Here is a 25,503-nt window from a genome sequence, read left to right as displayed (position 1 = left end):
AGAAACCAAGAAAAAAAATGTTTGAAGGATTTACGTTTCACTTTTAACTACTTATCTAAGTTATAACTCTTTTTATATTTATAACATTTTCAAAAACATTTAAAAAATTGAAATATTTTTATTAATATTAATATTCAAGTTAGTTTATACATATCTCAACTAATTAATTTTATGAATCCTGAAATTAATAATAATATAAGACTTCAGTAATTATTATATTAGCAACTATAAAACTCAAACATAAAATCAAGGAAGAATAAATCTTTTAATTCTAAATTTTAATTACTTTAATTGCTAGACATGAATAATTAAGAAACTTTTTATTGTTGATATTATTAAATAATATTTATGTAACTTTATTTATTAAGGTAGAATAATGTTTTCAGTTTAATTTATATATATTTTATTTGTATTTAGGTTAAGATTAAACATTCATAATATATAGATTATTCAGAATTCTAGTTTCTTTTTTATATTTGATCTTAATTATTTTAACAGATATTATATTATTTTATAGTATTATTATATCTTTCTTATTCATTGCAGATCGGCACAGATTTAACTTGTGATGTATGTAGAAGCCCTCTTCTGAATGATTATTTTACATAAAGCCAACAAAATACTCCTTTAATAACTAGCCGTTTTGATCCCTTGACAGTTGTAATTTTAGAACTTCTCTGCTTCATTCGTCATCTTTCTCCATTGCTTCAACCCCCCCTTGAATGATTTGCCATGGTTCAGCAGGGATGGAGGTTGGGTTTATATCCTTGTTTACGTTTATAGCATTTGGTGTAACTCTAAATGTATTTATTTTAAGATCAAAATTTATAGAAATATGTCCAAAATTAGATATAAGGATACCATTTTCTTAAGTTATTAACGAAAACCAAGAGAAAAATTAGGGGTGCGGATGGAAAATATGACCTCTTCAAATTTCAAAATGGTTCCAAGTTTGATAATTATTTCATATGAATTTTTAAATTATTTGTTATGAAATAATCCTTTTTAGTTAAAAATCATATTTTTGATAAAATAAATCTGTAATTATTGTGCATTTATTTTTATTGTATAAAAAAATTTATATCTCAGTATATTTTTCAACTCTTTAATCTATTTTTTAGATTCAAGAATCATTTCAAACTTTTGAATTAAGTATATATAGTTATGAAATTTGGTAAAATTGATCTAACTCAAGATTTATGTCAATAGGCATTAATTAAAATAACAGCTTTTAAAAATACTTATTTTTTAAAAAAATTAAAAATATATTATTTTAATTTTTTTTTTAGAGTAAAACCAGGTACGCTTCAGAGTTTTAACCAAGTAAAGAAGACTTGAGCCGGAACAAGTTTAAATAAACTGCTTTGACTAGTTGACTTCCTACCCACCGTGAAGGCTGCAATCAGAGTGAAACAAGTTATGTCAACTAAATTGTCGTAACTCTTTCTCACAGTAATCATCTCCCATTGCTTTCACACTTCTTAAGCAACGCGTCTATATCTCTTCCTTCACGCCTTTGATGTGCAGAGCAATAATCACCACCACCTTATTTAACACTCTCCCAACTTTCTTAGCCTCCATAAAGAATCTTTTTTCAAGAACACAAAATGGACCGTAATGGAAAAGATGACATCAAGGTCGAGAATGGTTATGATTTGGAGGATGATCATGATCACAAAAGGAAGGACAAGAAAGAGGAACAACAAGAAGAGTTGTCAGTGGAAAGAATATTTGAGAATCAAGAAGTGCCATCATGGAGGAATCAGCTGACACTGAGGGCCTTTGTGGTGAGCTTCGTGTTGAGCATTTTGTTCAGCGTCATAGTAATGAAGCTCAATCTTACAACTGGTATCATACCGTCCCTCAATGTCTCTGCTGGCCTTCTGGGCTTCTTTTTTATCAAGACATGGACAAAGTTTCTTGAAAAGTCTGGCCTTTTGAAGCAACCCTTTACCAGGCAAGAGAACACTGTTATCCAGACTTGTGTGGTTGCATCCTCCGGCATTGCCTTTAATGGTATACTTTCTGTTCTTCTTACTGCCATTAATTTTCATTTCATCTCTCTTACCTTTTGGGTTGAGAAGATATGTAGGCTTCTTTGATCAAGATATTAAAATTTCTGTGCATTTGGTTTTGTTTCTGTTCTTAAAGGTTGGAAACTTACAGTAGTTACTAAGACACAATGTCAAGATTTGCTTCTTCTAATTGCTAGATTACATGATAAGGCAACCCTTTTTTTCTCTCTGGATCCCCTTTATCTCAGTTTTGAGTAGATTTACATGATCCTTGCAGACAAGAATTAATTCCTTAGTGCCTAAAGTCTTTGGGAGGCAAATCAAGATTGAGGTTTTATGACTATCAGTTCTGCTATTTCTTCAGCCACTTGTGAAGTTTTACTAAACTAATCAACACTTGAACTTGCTGTTTGAGAAATGAACAAATATACTTTAGTAAAAAAGTTTAATTAAATGGTCTGTAAATTTTCTTTACTAGCTTTTCCCTGTCTCATGGAGTGTGATAATGGTGGCGTTTTATTTTTCTATTCAATTCATATGAGCTGGATATGGATGATTCTCTAACTTCAAAGTTATACAAAGTCTTGTAAGAATATTCTGATTAGCGGAAAAAGAAGTCTTCCCCATTAGCGAGAAAAGAAAATATGAATAATTAATTTATTTGTACAATTAATCTAGCTTTCATCATGTAAAATTAATTTGAATACACTGCATTTCCAGCTTTTCATCCAAGCGGTTTCGAAACTGAAATTGTTGCAACGAAAGAAATAATTTGTGATTATGCTCAAGATGAAATTAAGCTTGTTGATTTTTTGTACTAATAGTTTTCATTCTATAATTTGTTTCTTGTTTCCTTGCAATAGGAGGCTTTGGGAGTTATATGTTTGGAATGAGTGAAACCGTGGCTAAACAATCAACGGAAGATAGTGATGCCTTTAAGTTCTTCTCATTCAGCTTCTTGTGGGGTTTCTTTCAATGGTTCTACACTGCAGGAGATGGTTGTGGATTTGCTGAGTTCCCATCACTCGGGCTTAAAGCATATGAAAACAAGTAAAAGCATTACTCCACCTTCAAAAAATTTCTCATCCTACTGAATGTAGTTCAATTTATAGTGGCATTGTGTATCAAATTCTTTGTGTTATCATTGACTAATGATGTTCTTGTTACACGTACAGATTTTTCTTTGATTTCTCAGCAACATATGTTGGAGTTGGAATGATTTGCCCATATATCATAAACATATCAGTATTGCTTGGAGGAATTCTTTCCTGGGGTCTCATGTGGCCTCTCATAGATACAAAAAAGGGTGACTGGTATCCAGCAGACCTCAAACCAGGCAGCTTACATGGCCTCCAAGGTTACAAGGTAAGTTTTCTAACAAGGTTAAGGTGACAAGAATGCCCATTACATGATTTTTAACATTTTCTTGAATCCTTTTCTCTCATACCAACGCTTATGCAATGAACACAGGTATTCATTGCCACTGCCTTGATCTTGGGTGACGGTCTGTACAACTTCTTCAAGGTGCTAAGCCGGACACTCGTTGCCTTGTTTTCTCAACTTCGTGGGAGAAATGCAATTGGTGCTCTCCCTATTGCTGACCGTTCCTCTGTCGAGATCTCCAGCATCTCCTATGATGAGCAACGCCGCAACCAATTCTTCCTCAAAGATCAAATTCCAACATGGTTTGCTGTTGCTGGTTATGTGACAATTGCTGCCATCTCCACAGCCACCGTTCCGCGTATATTTCCCGAACTAAAATGGTATTACATATTGGTTATCTACATCTTTGCCCCAGCCCTTGCATTCTGTAATGCTTATGGCTGTGGCCACACTGACTGGTCCCTTGCTTCCACCTATGGAAAGCTTGCTATTTTTATAATTGGAGCATGGGCTGGTGCCTCTCATGGTGGAGTTCTTGCAGGACTAGCAGCCTGTGGAGTCATGATGAATATTGTCTCCACAGCCTCTGACCTATCTCAAGATTTCAAGACTGGTTATTTGACCCTTTCTTCACCTCGGTCCATGTTTGTGAGCCAACTAATTGGCACTGCAATGGGTTGCATTATTTCACCTTGTGTCTTTTGGCTGTTTTTCAAGGCCTTCAAGGATCTTGGGACTCCCGGAAGTCAATACCCTGCTCCTTATGCTACTGTATTTCGAAACATGGCAATATTGGGGGTAGAAGGATTCTCGTCTCTGCCAAAGAATTGCCTCTATCTTTGTTATGGGTTCTTCGGTGCAGCTATTCTGATAAATTTAATTAAGGATGCATTGGGTAAGAAGTGGGCTAGGTTCATTCCCAATCCAATGGCGATGGCTATACCTTTCTATATTGGCTCATACTTTGCCATCGACATGTGTGTGGGAAGCTTGATTCTATTTATCTGGGAAAAGATTGACAAGGCAAAGGCAGATGCTTTTGGGCCAGCAGTGGCTTCTGGTTTGATTTGCGGGGATGGGATATGGACTTTGCCCAGTGCGATACTTGCTCTAGTAGGAGTAAAACCTCCCATTTGCATGAAGTTTTTGTCAAGGGGAACAAATGCTAAGGTCGATGCGTTCTTAGGGTCATAAAGTTGAAGTTCAGATCAACTTGAATAGAAACTGTGAAGTAAAGCTGAATTGCTTCCTAGACTAAGGTTATGAAGTTTACATGTGAAGTTCGACTCAAAAATGTTGTGGTAATCTCCTGCTAATCCGTAGAGCCAACAACTATTTTCTCTGTGATCATTTCTGGAGAAGAAAATCAAATGTCCATTTACTTATATATATATGTTTGTAGTTTTTTTCTTGTCTAGTTTGAAGAAGATGATGCATCAAGCAACGTGAAAAGTGAAGATTACATAGCTGTTTTGATCAGTTGCTATATTTGGTATCAGGTTTGCTCATTTTGCTGGCTATGATCATATCAGGTGGTCCTATGTGGCATCTGTGTTATTATCAGTCTCACAATAAAACCATGCCAGACTTAGTCATCCAACACAAGAAAAAAAAGATGGAAAAAATAATAAGATGCCTCGAGGAAGACAACAAAAGCTTCAGCGAATGTGAGACTTTTAACTATGATGTTGAAGGTTTGTCCTAAGAATATGAATATGAAAAGAAGCTGAAAAATAGACAAGCATTTCCGTATTTTCACTATACCATAGTTTTACCAACAAATTCATTCCGATGGTGCTAGGCATGCAATTCATCGGTAAAATTCTTACCAATAGCATCATCAATAAAATATATCTGTCAAAATATTAATGGTTAATAATTTTTTATTTTATCATTAAATTTGTTAAAAAAAATTAAATATCAACAAAATACCAATGATTTTATAAATAACAAAGTGCATCGAAAAAATAAATTTTCCTCGAGAACTTTACCAATAAAATAATTTTATATATATTTTTAATGGTAATCACTGATAGAATAGTGATTAATGATTGTGATATACATAGTAAATATTTCAGAATTCTTTGTAAATTATTGATAGAAATATTCTGTTAGTAATAACGATGATAAATATCAAAAAAAAATATCCGTTAATAATTATGGTATGGATAGTAATTGTTTTGCAACTCTTGGTTAAATACCGATGGCCTGGTATTTTTTGTGAGGCCGTCGGTATTTATTTAAAATATTTTAAAAAATTTATTTATTAATAGTAAAAAAATTAATTAACTTGTAACAAACATGTTGGAAGTGTAATGATCATCTTATTTTATCTAGGTTTGTCCTAAGAATATGAAAAGAAGCTGAAAAATAGACAGTGAGTGAACTACATGAAGAGGTTATTCATTTGGATCATACGTTCTTCCCCATGCAAATATAGAACCCTCAACTCTCCATCTTGCTCTGGTTATGATTTGTTTACAACTCATCTTCAATCTCATGCTTTGTAAGGCAAGATCCTGCGTTGTTTTTTTAGAGATAAGTTTAAATTAAATAACGTATATATAACATGCAATAATTAATTGGACATTGTTTAAATCTTCCACGCACGTTCCATCCATGTCAATTTCTTTATTTCTTATATCATTTTTTTTCCACAAACTTTGGACAATGGACATACACAGATTTTTTATTTTCCTTTTTATTTTTTATTTTTTTATTTTTTGGAAATTGAATATTGACTTCTCCTCTTCTACAAATTAGAAATAGAAGCTTTTGGCGTGGGATTCAGTGACCATTTGGTACTTGATTAAAACATCCCTGTTTAAAAATTTATTATTTTATTTATAATTTTTTTTTTATTTTTAAACAATTTCTATCAGATTTCTATATATATAAAGATTAGAAGCCCAACTCAAACAAACATGATTTGGGGTCCCTTTATTATTTTAAAAGTGTTTGGAGTGTAATAATAATTTTTTAAAGTATTTTTTATTTTAAAAAAAATTATTAAAATAATATTTTAGAATCATTTGAAAAACAATTTATCCTATATTTTTATCCTACCTCTTCAAAGTACCAGATATGTAAACTCAATTCCAGCACATGTTATTTAGAATCACTTTGTTATTTTAGAGTATATTTAAAAATATGGTAATGATTATTTTTAAAAAGTAAATTTTGCTTAAAAAATATTAAATAATATATTTTTTATTTTTAAAAATTTATGTTACATATCAAATAATTCAAAAATATTTAAAAAATTAATTTAAAAAAATAAATAATTTTTGGATGAAAATTATTTTTTTACAAAAAAATGAGAAAATTTACCATTTGGTTTTTTATGCATTTTATTTTCATCTTTCTTTTCCTAATTATTTTTATACTATAAATTTAAATCCAATTTCATTTAATCGCTCTCAAACTAAAAATTAATTTCAGTTCTATTTTTTAAAAATATTCATATAAACTTTATTATTTAAAATATATATATTCTATAATCATGTGTATTTTTTTTAAAAAAATTATATAAAATATTAAAATTTTAAATATATATTTTTAATTTTTTTTAATGTTAATCCAAGTTAATCAAGATTTACCATAAAACTTAAAACCCAGCTACTTAACCGATAAATCCCCGGACCCCGCTCTTATATAACTATCCACCGTGAAGGCTTTTTCCCAGTCATAATCTCCCGTTGCTTTCACACTGCTTAAGCAACGCGTCTATAAAGAATGTGTTGAGAATATTCACCACCACCTTATTTACGCTCTCCCAACTTTCTTAGCCTCCATAAAGAATCTTTCCTTTTTCAAGAAAACAAAATGGACCGTAATGGAAGAGATGACATCAAGGTCGAGAATGGTTATGATTTGGAGGATGATCACGATCACAAAAAGAAGGACAAGAAAGAGGAACAAGAAGAAGAGTTTTCAGTGGAAAGAAAGTTTGAGAATCAAGAAGTGCCATCATGGAGGAATCAGCTGACACTGAGGGCCTTTGTGTTGAGCTTCGTGTTGAGCATTTTGTTCACCGTCATAGTAATGAAGCTCAATCTTACAACTGGTATCATACCTTCCCTCAATGTCTCTGCTGGCCTTCTGGGGTTCTTTTTTATCAAGACCTGGACAAAGTTCCTTGAAAAGTCTGGCCTTTTGAAGCAACCCTTTACTAGGCAAGAGAACACTGTTATCCAGACTTGTGTGGTTGCATCCTCCGGCATTGCCTTTAATGGTATACTTTCTGTTCTTCTTACTGCCATTAATTTTCATTTCATCTCTCTTCATTTTGGGGTTGAGGAGATATGTAGGCTTCTTTGATCAAGATAATAAAATTTATATGCATTTGGTTTTGTTTCTGTTCCTTGTCATGTAATATAGCAATTAGAAGAAGCAAATCTTGAAACTGAGTTTCAGTAACCACAGCAAGTTTCTCTCTCGATCCCTTTTATCTCAGATGTGAGCAGATTTACATGATCCTTGGAGACAAGAATTAATTCATTACTGCCTAAAGTCTTTGGGAGACAAATCAAAATTGAGGTTTTAATTATGACTACCAGTTCTGCTGTGCTATTGCTTCAGCCACTTGTGAAGTTTTACTAAACTAATTAACACTTCAACTTGCTGTTTGAGACATTGAACAAATATACTTCAGTAAAAAAGTTTAATCAAATGGTCTGTAAATTTTCTTTACTAGCCTTTCCCTGTCTCATGAGAAAAGTGTGAAAATGGTGGTGCTGCTTTTTATTTTTCGTGTGGTCCTCCACGAGGCATAAAGTGTCGCTGGCAGATGTCTCTAGACAGATACTTTTTTGACCATTCAATTCATATGAGCTGGATATGGATGATTTGCTAACTTTAAAGTTATACAAGTCTTGTAAGAATATTCTGATTCGTGGAAAAAGAAGTCTTCCCCGTTGGTAACAGAAAAGAAAATATGAATAATTAATTAGTTTGTACTGTTAATCTAGATTTCATCAAGGTGACTTATGCTTGTATCAAAAGATTATATAATTTATATTATTTTTTTAATAAGATTTACTATATTGGGCTTGCTCATGTACTGAAAATCATTAGCATGATGTCAAGATGAATACACTACATTTCCAACTTATCATCCAAGAGCTTTTGAAACTGAAATTGTTGTGATGAAAGAACAAATTTGTGATTATGCTCAAGATGAAATTAAGCTTGTTGATTTTTTGTCCTAATGGTTTCCGTTCGGTAATTTCTACTTGTTTCCTTGCAATAGGAGGCTTTGGGCATTATCTGTTGGGAATGAGTGAAACCGTGGCCAGACAATCAACAGAAGATAGTGATGCCTTTAAGAACCCATCTCTGTCATGGATGATAGGCTTTCTGTTTGTTGTTAGCTTTCTTGGACTCTTTTCAGTGGTGCCTCTTCGAAAGGTAGACTTCACAACCTATATCGCCATTCAATTTCGTATAGGAAATAGAAAACTTCTCTCTGCATTTTGCTTTCTTGTTGAATGTATTGATTTTGCCAAAATCTAATCTTCATTGTTACCCTGGTTATTTCCAGGTCATGATTATAGACTTCAAATTGACATATCCAAGTGGCACTGCTACTGCTTATCTCATCAACAGCTTCCACACTCCTGCAGGAGCCAAGCTAGCAAAGTAAGGCATTATCAGACCTCATGCACATATAGTTGGATGATCAATCGGCATGTAAAAGTATCAAACTTCTTTTTTTTCTACCGTTTCAGAAAACAAGTGAAAGCGTTGGGCAAGTTCTTATCATTCAGCTTCTTGTGGGGTTTCTTTCAGTGGTTCTACACTGCAGGAGATGGTTGTGGATTTGCTGAGTTCCCATCACTCGGGCTTAAAGCATATGAAAACAAGTAAAAGCATTACTCCACCTTCAAATATTTTCTCATCCTATTGAATGTAATACAAATTATTATGGCATTGTGTTTCAAATTCATTGTGGTATATATCTTTAACTAATAATGTTCTTGTTACACGTACAGATTTTTCTTTGATTTCTCAGCAACATATGTTGGAGTTGGAATGATTTGCCCATATATCATAAACATATCAGTTTTGCTCGGAGGAATTCTTTCCTGGGGTCTCATGTGGCCTCTCATAGATACAAAAAAGGGTGATTGGTATTCAGCAGACCTTAAACCTAGCAGCCTACATGGCCTCCAAGGTTACAAGGTAAGTTTTCTAACAAGGTTAAGGTGACAGGAGTGCTATTCTTGAAGCCTTTTCATTCATAACAACTCTTATGCATTGAACTCAGGTATTTATTGCCATTGCCCTGATCTTGGGTGACGGTCTGTACACCTTCTTCAAGGTGCTAAGCCGAACACTCGCTGCATTGTTTTTTCAACTTCAAATGAGAGATGCAACTGGTGGCCTCCCTATTGCGGACCGTTCCTCTCCCGAGACATCCAGGATCTCATACAATGATCAACGCCGCACCCAACTCTTTCTGAAAGATCAAATTCCAACATGGTTTGCTGTTGCAGGCTATGTTGCAATTGCCGCTATCTCTACAGCCACGCTACCGCATATATTTCCCGAACTCAAATGGTATTATATATCGGTTATCTACATCTTTGCCCCAGCCCTTGCATTCTGTAATGCTTATGGCTGTGGCCACACTGACTGGTCCCTTGCTTCCACCTATGGAAAGCTTGCTATTTTTATAATTAGACCCCAGGAAAGAATTCCTCCAAGCAATGGTGCCTCTCATGGTGGAGTTCTTGCAGGACTAGCGGCCTGTGGAGTCATGATGAATATCGTCGCCACAGCCTCCGACCTCTCTCAAGATTTCAAGACTGGTTATCTAACCCTTTCTTCACCTCGGTCCATGTTTGTGAGCCAACTAATTGGCACTGCAATGGGTTGCATTATTTCACCTTGTGTCTTTTGGCTGTTTTTCAAGGCCTTCAAGGATCTTGGGACTCCTGGAAGTCAATACCCTGCTCCTAATGCTACTGTATTTCGAAACATGGCTATATTGGGGGTAGAAGGATTCTCGTCTCTGCCAAAGAATTGCCTCTATCTTTGTTATGGGTTCTTCGGTGCAGCTATTCTGATAAATTTAATTAAGGATGCATTGGGTAAGAAGTGGGCTAGGTTCATTCCCAATCCAATGGCGATGGCTATACCTTTCTATATTGGCTCATACTTTGCCATCGACATGTGTGTGGGAAGCTTGATTCTATTTATCTGGGAAAAGATTGACAAGGCAAAGGCAGATGCTTTTGGGCCAGCAGTGGCTTCTGGTTTGATTTGCGGGGATGGAATATGGACTTTGCCTAGAGCGATACTTGCTCTAGCAGGAGTGAAACCTCCCATTTGCATGAAGTTTTTGTCAAGGGGAACAAATGCTAAGGTCGATGCGTTCTTAGGGTCATAAAGTTGAAGTTCAGATCAACTTGAATAGAAACTGTGTGGTGAAGCTGAATTGCTTCCTAGACTAAGTTTATGAAGTTTACATGTGAATTTCGACTCAAAAATGCTGCTGATAATCACCTGCTATTTCGTGGAGCCAACAACTATTTTCTCTATAATCTTTTGTGGAGAAGAAAATCAAATGTCCATTTACTTATATATGCTTGTAGTTTTTTTCTTGTCTCGTTTGAAGAAGTTAGTAGAACAGATGCATCAAACAATGTGAAAAGGGAAAATTACTGTACCCTTTGTGAGCTGTTATGATCAGTTGCAATATTTGGCATCAGGTTTGCTCATTTTGCCAGATATCATCATATCAGGTGGTCCAATGTGGCATTGGAATGGCCTTCTGGAACTGCTGTGTTATTATCAGTCTCACAATAAAACCATGCCAGACTAAGTCATCCAACACGAGGAAAAAAAAGATGGAAAAAATATTAGATGCGTCGAGGAAGACGATAAAAGCTTCAGCGAATATGAGACTTGTAACAAACATGTTGGAAGTGTAATGATCATCTTATTTTATCTAGGTTTGTCCTAAGAATATGAAAAGAAGCTGAAAAATAGACAGTGAGTGAACTACATGAAGAGGTTATTCATTTGGATCATACGTTCTTCCCCATGCAAATATAGAACCCTCAACTCTCCATCTTGCTCTGGTTATGATTTGTTTACAACTCATCTTCAATCTCATGCTTTGTAAGGCAAGATCCTGCGTTGTTTTTTTAGAGATAAGTTTAAATTAAATAACGTATATATAACATGCAATAATTAATTGGACATTGTTTAAATCTTCCACAAACTAGAAATTGAATATCATTTTTTCTTATATCATTTTTTTTTCCACAAACTTTGGACAACGGACATTCACAGATTTTTTATTTTCCTTTTTATTTTTTTATTTTTTGGAAATTGAATATTGACTTCTCCTCTTCTACAAATTAGAAATAGAAGCTTTTGGCGTGGGATTCAGTGACCATTTGGTACTTGATTAAAACATTCCTGTTTAAAAATTTATTATTTTATTTATAATTATTTTTTTATATATTTTTAAACAATTTCTATCAGATTTCTATATATATAAAGATTAGAAGCCCAACTCAAACAAACATGATTTGGGGTCACTTTATTATTTTAAAAGTGTTTGGAGTGTAATAATAATTTTTTAAAGTATTTTTTATTTTAAAAAAATTATTAAAATAATATTTTAGAATCATTTGAAAAACAATTTATCCTATATTTTTAGCCTACCTCTTCAAAGTACCACATATGTAAATAAACTCAATTCCAGCACATGTTATTTAGGATCACTAATTTAGAGTATATTTAAAAATATGGTAATGATTATTTTTAAAAATATATTTTTTTATTTTTAAAAATTTATTTTACATATCAAAATAATTCAAAAATATTTAAAAAATTAATTTAAAAAAAATAAAGAATTTGTTTAAAAAAAAAAGAAAAAGAAGAAGAAGAAAAACACAACCACTCACTCCAATAACCCGTTTTAACTCTTTCTCATGTTCATCGTCTTCAATTCGCCTGTGGTGTGTTGAGCAATAATCACAACCACTTATTAAACACGCTCCCAACTTTATTCGTCTCCATAAAGAATCATTCTTTTAAGAAAATAAAATGGAACGTAATGAAAGAGACGACACCAAGGTAGAGAATGGTTATAATTTGGAGGATGGTCATGGTGGTCACAGAAAGAAGGACAAGAAAGAGGAACAAGAAGAAGAGTTGTCAGTGGAAAGAATATTTGAGAATCAAGAAGTGCCATCATGGAGGAATCAGCTGACACTGAGGGCCTTTGTGGTGAGCTTCGTGTTGAGCATTTTGTTCAGCGTCATAGTAATGAAGCTCAATCTTACAACTGGTATCATACCTTCCCTCAATGTCTCTGCTGGCCTTCTGGGCTTCTTTTTTATCAAGACGTGGACAAAGTTTCTTGAAAAGTCTGGACTTTTGAGGCAACCCTTTACGAGGCAAGAGAACACTGTAATACAGACTTGCGTGGTTGCTTCCTCTGGCATTGCCTTTAGTGGTAAACTTTCTGTACTATTTAATGCCATTAATTTTCCTTTCATCTCTCTTTATTATTTTGAAATTCAATTTTTTTTCCTCTTTTCTTTCGAAGTTGAGGAGATATCTACGTTTCTTTGATCAAGATATTAATATTTCTGTGCATTTGGTTTTGTTTCTGTTCTTAAAGGTTGCAAACTTGCAATAGTTACTAAAATTTAATGTCAAGATTTCCATCTTCTAATTGCTAGATTACATGATAAGGCAACCATTTTTCTCTCTCTGGATCCCTTTTATCTCAGATGTGAGTAGATTTGCATGATCCTTGAAGACAGAATCTCTTACTGCCTAAAGTCTTTGAGAGACAAATCAAAACTGAGGCTTTATGACTACCACTTGTGAAGTTCTACTAAACTAATCAACACTTGAACTTACCATTAGAGATATGAACAAATCTATCTCTGTCTCCTCGAGTGTGATAATGTTAGGGGTGCAGCTGGTATGTCACTCGACAGATACTTTTTTGACAATTCAATTCATATGCGCTGAATATGGATGACTTGCTAAGTTCATATTTATATCAGGAAGTCTTATAACAATATTCTGATTGTGGAAAAAGAAGTCTTCTCCATTAGTAAAAGAAATGAAAATGTGAATAACACCTGTTTCTAGAATGCTAGTTGTGAGCTTGCGTTATTAATCAAACCTCTTCTCTAACTGTGAATCATTAACATAATATCAAGATGAATACATTATATTTCTAACTTATCCAAATAGTCAAGAAAAGCCTGATTACTTGCCAAACTTGTTTCGAAACTGAATTAATTATTGTAATGAAACGGCTAATTTGTGATTAAGCTTATGATGATATTAAACTTGTTGATTTTGTACTAATGGTTTCCTTATAATAGGAGGCTTTGGGAGTTATCTTTTTGGAATGAGTGACACCGTGGCCAAACAATTAACTGAAGATAGTGATGCCTTTAAAAATCCATCTCTGTCTTGGATGATTGGCTTTTTATTTGTTGTTAGCTTTCTTGGACTCTTTTCGGCGGTGCCTCTTCGAAAGGTAGACTTTACAACCTATATCAGCATTCAATTTCTTTATATGATGATAGGAAATAGGAAACTTTTCTCTGCATTTTACATTTTTGCCGAATGTATAGATTTTCTAAAAACTAATCCTCATTGTTACCCTGGTTATTTCCAGGTCATGATTATAGACTTCAAATTGACATATCCAAGTGGCACTGCAACTGCTCATCTCATCAACAGCTTCCACACTCCTGCAGGAGCCAAGCTAGCAAAGTAAGGCATTATCAGACCTCATGCGCTTGTAGTTGGATGATCATTTGACATGTAAGAGCATCGAACTTTTTTATTCTACTGTTACAGGAAACAAGTGAGAGTATTGGGCAAGTTCTTCTCATTCAGCTTCTTGTGGGGTTTCTTTCAATGGTTCTACACTGCAGGAGATGGTTGTGGATTTGCTGAGTTCCCCTCACTTGGTCTTAAAGCACATGAAAACAAGTAAAAGCTTTACTCCACCCTCAAAAAATTTCTCATCCTACTGAATGTAGTTCAATTTATAGTGGCATTGTGTATCAAATTCTTTGTGTTATCATTGACTAATGATGTTCTTGTTACACGTACAGATTTTTCTTTGATTTCTCAGCAACATATGTTGGAGTTGGAATGATTTGCCCATATATCATAAACATATCAGTATTGCTTGGAGGAATTCTTTCCTGGGGTCTCATGTGGCCTCTCATAGATACAAAAAAGGGTGACTGGTATCCAGCAGACCTCAAACCAGGCAGCTTACATGGCCTCCAAGGTTACAAGGTAAGTTTTCTAACAAGGTTAAGGTGACAAGAATGCCCATTACATGATTTTTAACATTTTCTTGAATCCTTTTCTCTCATACCAACGCTTATGCAATGAACACAGGTATTCATTGCCACTGCCTTGATCTTGGGTGACGGTCTGTACAGCTTCTTCAAGGTTCTAAGCCGAACACTCGCTGCATTGTTTTGTCAACTTCGTGGGAGAGATGCAACTGGTGCTCTGCCTGTTGCTGACCGTTCCTCTCCTGAGACATCCAAGATCTCCTATGATGAGCAACGTCGCACCCAACTCCTTCTCAAAGATCAAATTCCAACATGGTTTGCTGTTGCTGGTTATGTGACAATTGCTGCCATCTCCACAGCCACCGTTCCGCGTATATTTCCCGAACTAAAATGGTATTACATATTGGTTATCTACATCTTTGCCCCAGCCCTTGCATTCTGTAATGCTTATGGTTGTGGACTCACTGATTGGTCCCTTGCTTCCACCTATGGGACGCTTGCTATTTTTGTAATTGGGGCATGGGCTGGTGCCTCTCATGGTGGAGTTCTTGCAGGACTAGCAGCCTGTGGAGTCATGATGAATATTGTCTCCACAGCCTCTGACCTATCTCAAGATTTCAAGACTGGTTATTTGACCCTTTCTTCACCTCGGTCCATGTTTGTGAGCCAGCTAATTGGCACTGCAATGGGTTGCATGATTTCCCCGTGTGTATTTTGGCTTTTTTTTAAGGCCTTCAAGGATCTGGGGACTCCTGGAAGTGAATACCCTGCTCCTTATGCTACTGTATTTCGAAACATGGCTATATTGGGGGTAGAAGGATTCTCCTCTCTACCAAAGAATTGTCTCTATCTTTGTTATTGGTTCTTCGGTGCAGCAATTCTGATAAATTTGATCAAGGATGTGTTGGGTAAGAAACGGGCTAGGTTAATTCCCAATCCAATGGCAATGGCTATACCTTTCTATATTGGCTCATACTTTGCCATCGACATGTGTATAGGAAGCTTGATTCTATTTATCTGGGAAAATATTGACAAGGCAAAGGCTGATGCTTTTGGGCCAGCAGTGGCTTCTGGTTTGATTTGTGGGGACGGGATATGGACTTTGCCTAGTTCGATACTTGCTCTAGCAGGAGTGAAACCTCCCATTTGCATGAAGTTTTTGTCAAGGAGAACAAATGCTAAGGTCGATGCGTTCTTAGGGTCATATATTTGAAGTTCAGATCAACTTCAATAGAAACTGTGAGTTAGAGCTGAATTGCTTCCTAGACTAAGGTTAAGAAGTTTACATATGAAGTTCGACTCAAAAATGCTGTAGATAATCACCTGCTATTTGTGGAGTCAACAACTATTTTCTCTACAATCATTTCTGGAGAAGAGAATCAAATGTCCATTTACTTATATGTGCTTGTTAGTCAATCCTTGGAAATATGCTTGTAGTTTTTTTCTTGTCTAGTTTGAAGAAGATAGTGGCAGATGCATCAAACAATGTGCAAACGGAAAATCACAGTACCCTTTGTGAACTTTAAACATAATATCAAAAGTGAATGTGCAAATATTACAGGTAGCAGGCATGTTGATTTTGAACATGGTGCAGTTATCTTTGTTGATTTCTTCTTCCTTATTCGTATACGACCTTTCAGAATCACACCCAAGACCGCTGTTGTTATTCTGGGTTGCTGCTTTCCTGCCTTCAATTCCTTGGTTTTGCTGTTTGATGTTTTCACTACTTTTGCATCAATGCGTGATATCTTTGGATGTTACTCAATCTGGTAAGGATAAATGATCGGTTGCTATATTTGGTCTCAGGTTTGCTCATTTTGCTGGCTATGATCATATCAGGTGGTCCAACGTGGCATTAGTATGGCCTTCTGGAACTACTGTGTTATCATCAGTCTCTCACAATGAAACCATGCCAGAATTAGTTGCCCAACAGGGAAAAAAACAGGACAAAAAAAAACATCAGATGCATCGAGAAAGACGATAAAAGCTTCAGCGATGGGACTTGTAACCATCTCCACAGCCGATCAAACAAGCTGTAAGTGATTGCCTGTGTAATGATTACCTTATTTTATCCTAAGACTATGAAAAGAAGTTACAAAATAGTCAAGCATTGCTGTATTTTTAATGGCATCTAAGCCGTAGGAGCAAGTGAACTACATAAACAGGCTATCATTTGGATCAAACGCACGTTCCCTAGCAAATATATTCTTTCTGTTTATGCGGAACAAAAAAAAAAAGGGTTAGGAAAAATAGAGAATTAGAAAAGAAAAGGTTTGGTATTTTTATTTAATCATTCAAATCTCTCACAAACAGAAACATATAAATAACAAAACTCTAAAATATCTAATTATTAAGCTCAACTCATCAATTAAAACTATCTAATATAAATAACTCAAATAAATAAAATAAAATAATAAAATAAAATAAATTCAAATGAGCTCAATCTTCTAACCAAAAAATAACAGATTGTGTCATCTTACATCATTTCCATTCATAGTGTAATTTATAGTGTGGATTGTTCTCATCACCTGTATTATATAAATTTTTTTTTTAATGTAATAAAAATATATAAGTGTTGTAAATGTATTTGTGTGCATAAAAAAAATTAAATATAAACCAAAAAATTGATGCACCTGTTTAGTAAAATTGATTGAATTTAAATTTTATTTATTGTAGTTAAAAAAATTTAAATTAAAATACACATAAATAATAGCTCATAAAAATAACTGAGAAGCCTTAGCCTATTGAGCCAGCTCTTGGCTAAAAAACACCAGACTAGGCATGCATCGCAATGGTATGAATATATTTTCAAGTATTAAGATTTTGTTTATTAAAAAAACGCAAAAGTATTGTTTATATTTAATAAAATAAATATAAAAAATTATGAACCAATAATCTAAGAAAGAGATTATTCTAATTATAAAATAAAATAGAAAGATAATTTTTCCCTTAAAAGCAAAAGTGTGTAAATATTTAACCCCAACTTTTTTTTAATTTATATATTTTAATTTATTTTATCTTAGTTGTTAGTCTTGCCAAGAACAAATGGCTTATAGTTTTATAAATAAATCATGCAAATACAATTTATTTCTATCAAATATAAAAGAAACAAAATTTAAAGATAAATTACAATAATTTCTTTGAAACATTATAAGAATACCAAAAAAATAAAAAACAAAAAAAATATATTTAAGAAATCTGAACTAAAATATTTTAAAAAAATAAAATAGAATTTATTAATTAAAATAAAAATAAAAAATAATTCAAAAACTAAAAATATATAAAAAAAGGTATTGATAAAAAATTAAAACAAAAGAAAAAAATTTTAAAAAAAAAAGAAGAAGAAGAAAAAAAAAGCAAATCATAGCTCTTGCAAGCTACCAAAAAGCCCAGTCCGAGCTATTTGTTTTGCTTGTTCGTTCCTCTTTTATCTTTTATTTTATACTAAATTATGATAGTGTTTGTTTTTATAGTAATATTATATTTTAAAAAAAATTAATTAATTTTTTATATATTTTTTTATTAATTTGATACGCTACTATCAAAAATAAATTTTAAAAAAATAATATTTTAATATATTTATAAATAAAAATATTTTAAAAAATAACTATTATCATAATACCACATATTATCAACAAGTTTTTTGTTAGGGTGAATGATCTATTATCATCTAAATTATTCTCTAATTGCCTCTAGAGATTAAAAATAAATAAATCAGGCTATAAGTCTTATGATCCAAAATTAAGTTTATTTTTCTAGAAATTTATCCAAATATTTGGCAAAAAATTTGTCAGAAGGTGCATTTTTGAACATTAAACCCCAAAAAAACCCTGCATTGTTTCCTCTTTTATCAAATGTGATCCCTGAAGTTTTTGTTTTAGCATGCAACAAGATTAATTTATTTTTACAAAATTAAGCATATCCAGATATGTTAGTAAGAGTTTAAAAGAATAATAATAAAAATAAATATGTTCACAGTGCATCTGCTCACAATCCACATAGTAATCCTAAACCCTTGGAGGTTTTTTTTTTTTTTTAATGTGTCAAGTGATAAGTAGTTAAATATAAGTTTAGAAATATTAAAAGATTAGTCTAGAATGAAAAGAATAATCAGCGCGTCAGTTCATATAAAACTATTGTACGATTTTTAAAAAAAATATATAAATAAAATTGCTCTTTATCCGAAGATAGAGTCTTTCAAATATGCTTCGTTCATGTTCCCCATGGTATTAGAGTCTGTATATATATAAAAAAATTAAGTAACGACTTTTTAATGATACTAACAAAACTATAACCATAATTTAAATTAATATAGAAATAGAAACCGTGACTAGATAGAGGAAAATATCGACGGTGTCTTAATTAATTAATTATTTTGCTTCAATAAATCCCTCATGTTTTTCCACGCGTGAATATTTAGTCTTATGATCATAGCTTGGGTTTGATTTTTTGTTGCCTACCTCGTTAAATATTTTCCCACTAACTTGCTTGACTGTTTTAATTTAATTAATATCTGCCATCGATATCCATAAATGGTAATATAATAGAAGAGTTGAGTACTTTTCTATGTATAAATGGTAATTAACGAGTCATCAACGAAGAATTCAGTACTCTTAGGACAGAAGCTTTGAGTTTTCGTCATCAATGATATATGAAATCAGTATTAGGACATGGTATTGAGTTTTCTTACTGTGTTATTTTTCATAATTTACGGCCGCATTTAGTCTTTGCATGCACTATTTTAAGATTTAGGGTTTATTTTTTTTATTATAGGCCAGTTGTTTTCCACGTATACTTCTAGACCTATTTAATTTAATGCAGAAATAACTTTGATTTGTTTTTTTAAAAAAAACATAGAAGAGTAAAAGTAGAGGAAGTTCTCGAGAGAGTTGTTGTGGCAAGATAGCCCTTTTCTTTAGTTAGAGATAATATATAATCTATTTTGATAAAAATTAATATCTTTTGACATAGTCCTGAATGGTTATAAATTTTTATGTTTTTTTTTTTAAAAAAAAAATAGATAATTATTAGCAATACAATTAAAATATTTAAAGAGATTAAGTTTTAATTTGATGGTGGAAAGAGTTTGTTTGCCCCACTGTTTCTGAATTCAAGTTTTTATGTGTATACTTGTTATTCCTACAGTATTTTATATACCTATTAAATTTATAATGTATTTAAAAAATTATAAAATTAATTTTAATACATATAAAGTATTTCAGAAATTTATATAAATAAATAAAAAAAACATTTGACATGGTGGAACAATGAACCTTCCAAAGCGATCCCCTACTAGGGAAGATGACACTGTTATCAAGACTAGGACACAGTTTCTTGAAAAGTCTGGCCTTTTGAAGCAACCCTTTATTACTGGGCAAGAGAACTCTATAAAATAGCAACTCTTTTTCTTAAAAAAAAGAAGAAGATGTTTCTACGTCTTTTTAGAATTTTTTTGCTTAGGATTTTGTCAAATTTTATTATTTTATCTTTTTAGTTTTGAACATTATACAACTTAATCCAACATTTCATTATATTCACATTTTGGTTTTTATACTTGAGAAGAGAGAGAAAATCATTAAAAAATAGCAAGAAAAAGGAAAAGGTTGGTTGTTTCAATTTGGTTGACAAAAATTACTAAACCTGGTGTAATAGTATTTATCTTGATGGGAGGAGTGTTGTTGAGGTGCTTTTGGCCTTCAACATTATCTAAAAAGACAAATTAGAGTTAAGAGAGTTTTTTATTTTATTTTTAGTTTAATTTTGTATTTTTGAACCAATTAAAACATTTTTTGAGTTGAAGAATTAGTTTTTTTAATATTATAAAAGTGTTTTTTAGATTTTTTAGATAAGAATAAATTAAAAATTGAGTTTTTAGCTAAACATCTAGACAACCTAATTTTTTAGTTACTTGTACGATATTAAAATTCAGACTTATATGCAACACATCATCTATTTTTTAATATAAAAAAATCAAGTTTTATGTGTGCAGCCTAAGGCCCGGCAAACCCACTTGCCTAGTCATATTTTTAAAGGCATAGTTCCATGCATTTCACCTGTTTTTTAATAGGTTTTCAGCAATATTTAATTTTTAAAAAAATAAATAAATAAATATATATATATATATATATATATTTAACATCTTTTTATATATATATAATCATTGAGTATATATTAAAAAGTTTATAAAACAATAATTAAAATAAAATACAAGGACATTAACAAAAAATAGCCGAAGAAAAAATTGTCCAGACACAATTTTCTAGACACCTTAAATAAGGGCATTGATCAAATTTGTTCCCGATGACAAATAAATTCTCAATATAGCACTTATTTGGCCTTTAAGACTTTTCATATCACGACTTCTTCTTAATTGGGTGGTTCACTTAAGTTGTGTAGTAGTTACTGTTAAATTCGCACTTAATGACCTTTAAGACTTTTCAAACAAGGCCTTTACTCAACCAATTGAGTTCTGGGTTTTTTGTTTTTCAAAGTAAAATTGTTTTAATTTATTTTTTTAATAAAGAGTTAATCTAGATTGAATTGTAGAGACACCAGTTTTGACCCCCCAGGGTTAGACAAGTAATTTTGTCGAGCAATAATCACAACCACCTTATTTAGCACTCTCCCAACTTTCGTAGCCTCCACAAAGAATTTTTTTTTTTTTTAAGAAAAGAAAATGGAACGTAATGGCAGAGATGACATCGAGGTAGAGAATGGTTATGATTTGGAGGATGATCATGGTCACAGAAAGAAGGACAAGAAAGAGGAACAAGAAGAAGAGTTGTCAGTGGAAAGAATATTTGACAACCAAGAAGTGCCATGAGTTGTCAGTGGAAAGAATATTTGAGAACCAAGAAGTGCCATCATGGAGGAATCAGCTGACACTGAGGGCCTTTGTGGTGAGCTTCGTGTTGAGCATTTTGTTCACCGTCATAGTAATGAAGCTCAATCTTACAACTGGTATCCTACCTTCCCTCAATATCTCTGCTGGTCTTCTGGGGTTCATTTTTATCAAGACTTGGACAAAGTTTCTTGAAAAGTCTGGCCTTTTGAAGCAACCCTTTACCAGGCAAGAGAACACTGTTATACAGACTTGTGTGGTTGCCTCCTCTGGCATTGCCAATAGTGGTATACTTTCTGTACTTCTTACTGCCATTAATTTTCATTTCATCTCTCAATTATTTTTAAAATCAATTTTTTTTTCTCCTTTCTTTGTGAGTTGGAGAGATATCTAGGCTTCTTTGATCAAGATAATATTTCTATGCATTTGGTTTTGTTTCTGTTCTTAATTGTTGCTAAATTCAAGTGGTTGCTAAAATTCAATGTTACAAGATGAGGCAGTCGTTTTTGTCTCTGTCCCTTTCATCTCAGATGTGAGATCATTGAAGACAATAATTTTTTACTGCCTGCAGTCTTTGAGAGACAAATCAAAATTGAGGTTTTATGAATAACATTGTGCAATTGTTTCAGCCACTTATTACTAAACTACTCAACACTTGAGCTTGCTGTTAGAGACATGAACAAATCTTCTTTAGTGAAAAAGTTTGATGAGTGTCTTCTTTAAATGATCTGTAAATTTTCTTTACTAGCTTCCTCCCCGTCTCCTGGAGTGTGTGATAATGGTGTTGGGGGTGGCTGCTTTTTATTTTTCATCTAGTGTTTTTTATGCGGGCAGAAGCATAAAGACAGTTCAACAATTACAGAGAAGGCAAATTTGTTGAGCGAAAAGAACTGCAAGCTTGATCTCTAAATTTACAAAATAATATCATAATCTTCAAATATGAAAGAAAATAACATAAAATTCAAAAGAACACGAAAAAACCAGGAAATGAAGGAAAGTTTTCTATATTAGATCTTCCAAGTTTAATTTCAATAAATTTGAATAGTGGATAAACTACTAAAGGAGGATTTTTCATGGAACTTTGGTCTAGAAATTTCTTGTAAACTACAAATTTAAGTCTGATTCAACTCGAATCGAGAGTTATAGTTGTTTTAATTAACTATGCAAATCGCGCTAAATCAAATTTATTTTTAGGGCTGACCCTATCTTACTGTACATAAAAATATATGTTAAATCATACGTATAGTTTTTCACTGTGAACTGCTAAAAACTTTTAGTTTTGGGTGACATGTCAGCATCAGTTTTCTTGGGTTTCTAATGCCCCACCGGGCATAAAGTGCGACTGGCTGAGATGGTTAACTTACCAAGTTCAAAGTTATATCTGCAAGTCTTAAAATAATATTCTGATTAGTGGAAAAACAAGCCTTCTCCATTAGTAAACGAAACGAAAACGAGAATATAATTAATCAACCCTTTTACTGTTGATTTTCCTATATTGAACTTGTTCATTGACCGAGAATCATTAACATAATGTCAAGATGAATACGCTATATTTCTAAATAGTCAAGACAAGATTGAATGCCAAACTTGTTTTGAAACTGAACTTGTTGTGATAAAACAGTTAATTTGTATGATGATGTTAAACTCGTTGAATTTCGTACTAATGGTCTCCTTACAATAGGAGGCTTTGGGAATTATCTGTTTGGAATGAGTGAAACCGTGGCCAAACAATCAACAGAATATAGAGATGCTTTTAAAAATCCATCTCTGTCATGGATGATTGGCTTTCTGTTTGTTGTTAGCTTTCTTGGACTCTTTTCAGTGGTGCCTCTTCGAAAGGTAGACTTCACAACGCTATATAACCATTCAATTTCGTCATATGATTATTGGAAATAAAACACTTTTCTCTGCACTTTCCATTCTTGTCGACTGTATTGATTTTGCCAAAATCTAATCTTCATTGTTACCCTGGTGAGGTCATGATTGTAGACTTCAAATTGACATATCCAAGTGGCACTGCAACTGGTCATCTCATCAACAGCTTCCACACTCCTACAGGGGCCAAGCTAGCAAAGTAAGGCATTATCAGATCTCATGCTCTTATAGTTGGATGATCATTTGGCAACTAGAAGTATCGTACTTTGTTTTTCTACCATTGCAGGAAACAAGTGAGGGTGTTGGGAAAGTTCTTCTCATTCAGCTTCTTGTGGGGTTTCTTTCAATGGTTCTACACTGCAGGAAATGGTTGTGGATTTGCTGAGTTCCCCTCACTCGGTCTTAAAGCATATGAAAACAAGTAAAAGCATTACTCCACCTTCAAAAAATTTCTCATCATGCTGAATGAAGTTCAATTTATAGTGGCATTGTGTTTCAAATGCTTTGTGTTATCGTTGAATAATGATGTTCTTGATACACGTACAGATTTTTCTTTGATTTCTCAGCCACATATGTTGGAGTTGGAATGATTTGCCCATATATCATAAACATATCAGTATTGCTTGGAGGAATTCTTTCCTGGGGTCTGATGTGGCCTCTCATAGATACAAAAAGGGGTGACTGGTATCCAGCAGACCTCAAACCAGACAGCCTAAATGGCCTCCAAGGTTACAAGGTAAGTTTTCTAGCTAGGTTAAGGTGACAAGAGTGCCCAGTACATGGTTTTTTTTACATATTCTTAGAGACTTTTCAACCAAACCAACACTTACTCAGGTATTCATTGCCACTGCCTTGATCTTGGGTGACGGTCTGTACAACTTCTTCAAGGTGCTAAGCCGGACACTCGTTGCCTTGTTTTCTCAACTTCGTGGGAGAAATGCAATTGGTGCTCTCCCTATTGCTGACCGTTCCTCTGTCGAGATCTCCAGCATCTCCTATGATGAGCAACGCCGCAACCAATTCTTCCTCAAAGATCAAATTCCAACATGGTTTGCTGTTGCAGGCTATGTCGCAATTGCTGCCATCTCGACAGCCACCGTTCCGCTTATATTTCCCGAACTAAAATGGTATTACATATTGGTTATCTACATCTTTGCCCCAGCCCTTGCATTCAGTAATGCTTATGGCTGTGGCCTCACTGATTGGTCCCTTGCTTACTCCTATGGGACGCTTGCTATTTTTGCAATCGGAGCATGGGCTGGTGCCTCTCATGGTGGAGTTCTTGCAGGACTAGCGGCCTGTGGAGTCATGATGAATATCGTCTCCACAGCCTCAGATCTCTCTCAAGATTTCAAGACTGGTTATCTAACCCTTTCTTCCCCACGGTCCATGTTTGTGAGCCAACTAATTGGCACCGCAATGGGTTGCATTATTTCACCTTGTGTCTTTTGGCTGTTTTTCAAGGCCTTCAAGGATCTTGGGACTCCCGGAAGTCAATACCCTGCTCCTTATGCTACTGTATTTCGAAACATGGCAATATTGGGGGTAGAAGGATTCTCGTCTCTGCCAAAGAATTGCCTCTATCTTTGTTATGGGTTCTTCGGTGCAGCTATTCTGATAAATTTGATCAAGGATGCTTTGGGTAGGAAATGGGCCAGGTTCATTCCTTATCCAATGGCGATGGCTATATCTTTCTATGTTGGCTCCTACTTTGCCATTGATGCGTGTGTGGGAAGCTTGATTCTATTTATCTGGGAAAAGATTGACAAGGCGAAGGCTGATGCTTTTGGGCCGGTAGTGGCTTCTGGTTTGATTTGCGGGGATGGAATATGGACTTTGCCTAGTTCGATGCTTGCTCTGGCAGGAATAAAACCTCCCATTTGCATGAAGTTTTTGTCAAGGGGAACAAATACTAAGGTCGATGCGTTCTTAGGGTCATAAAGTACAATTACAATTACTAACTGAAACTGTCGAATTCATTGTAGCTCCCCTCATAGAGCATTGTTTGTTCACTAGAACAATGCTCTATCTTTATTTTCGGTTCTTCATTTTATTTTATTTTTTGGTTTTCATTTGGTTTTGTTTT

The 25,503-nt window shown here is 33.6% G+C and overlaps 2 protein-coding genes across 6 annotated transcripts; both read left to right on the top strand.

Annotated features, from left to right (window-relative positions):
- The first annotated feature begins 1,371 nt into the window (after positions 1–1,371).
- Positions 1,372–4,768, top strand: LOC105140791 (probable metal-nicotianamine transporter YSL5). Its single transcript, XM_011047767.1, has 4 exons — positions 1,372–2,016; positions 2,879–3,065; positions 3,191–3,380; positions 3,486–4,768. Exons 1-4 carry the CDS (start codon positions 1,608–1,610, stop codon positions 4,590–4,592), a joined length of 1,893 nt encoding a protein of 630 aa, XP_011046069.1. The 5' UTR covers positions 1,372–1,607; the 3' UTR covers positions 4,593–4,768.
- A 2,371-nt stretch (positions 4,769–7,139) lies between these two features.
- Positions 7,140–25,378, top strand: LOC105140792 (probable metal-nicotianamine transporter YSL7). Of its 5 annotated transcripts, XM_011047770.1 has the most exons (7): positions 12,327–12,873; positions 13,763–13,920; positions 14,062–14,159; positions 14,247–14,381; positions 14,507–14,696; positions 14,802–15,940; positions 16,508–16,706. In XM_011047770.1, exons 1-6 carry the CDS (start codon positions 12,462–12,464, stop codon positions 15,912–15,914), a joined length of 2,106 nt encoding a protein of 701 aa, XP_011046072.1. In that variant the 5' UTR covers positions 12,327–12,461; the 3' UTR covers positions 15,915–15,940; positions 16,508–16,706. The 5 variants fall into 5 exon arrangements, with proteins under 5 accessions (XP_011046073.1, XP_011046074.1, XP_011046070.1 ...); XM_011047771.1 differs by lacking the exons at positions 12,327–12,873; positions 16,508–16,706 and adding an exon at positions 7,140–7,632 and having other exon boundaries at positions 14,802–16,322; XM_011047772.1 differs by lacking the exons at positions 12,327–12,873; positions 13,763–13,920; positions 16,508–16,706 and adding exons at positions 7,140–7,632; positions 8,650–8,807 and having other exon boundaries at positions 14,802–16,322.
- The last annotated feature ends 125 nt before the right edge of the window (positions 25,379–25,503 follow it).

The sequence above is a fragment of the Populus euphratica genome, unplaced genomic scaffold (genome assembly GCF_000495115.2).
Source record: "Populus euphratica unplaced genomic scaffold, PopEup_1.0 scaffold109.1, whole genome shotgun sequence".
Lineage (NCBI taxonomy): Eukaryota > Viridiplantae > Streptophyta > Magnoliopsida > Malpighiales > Salicaceae > Populus > Populus euphratica.
The sequence above is the reverse complement of the archived record's forward strand: the minus strand, read 5'-3'. Positions and strand labels throughout refer to the sequence as shown.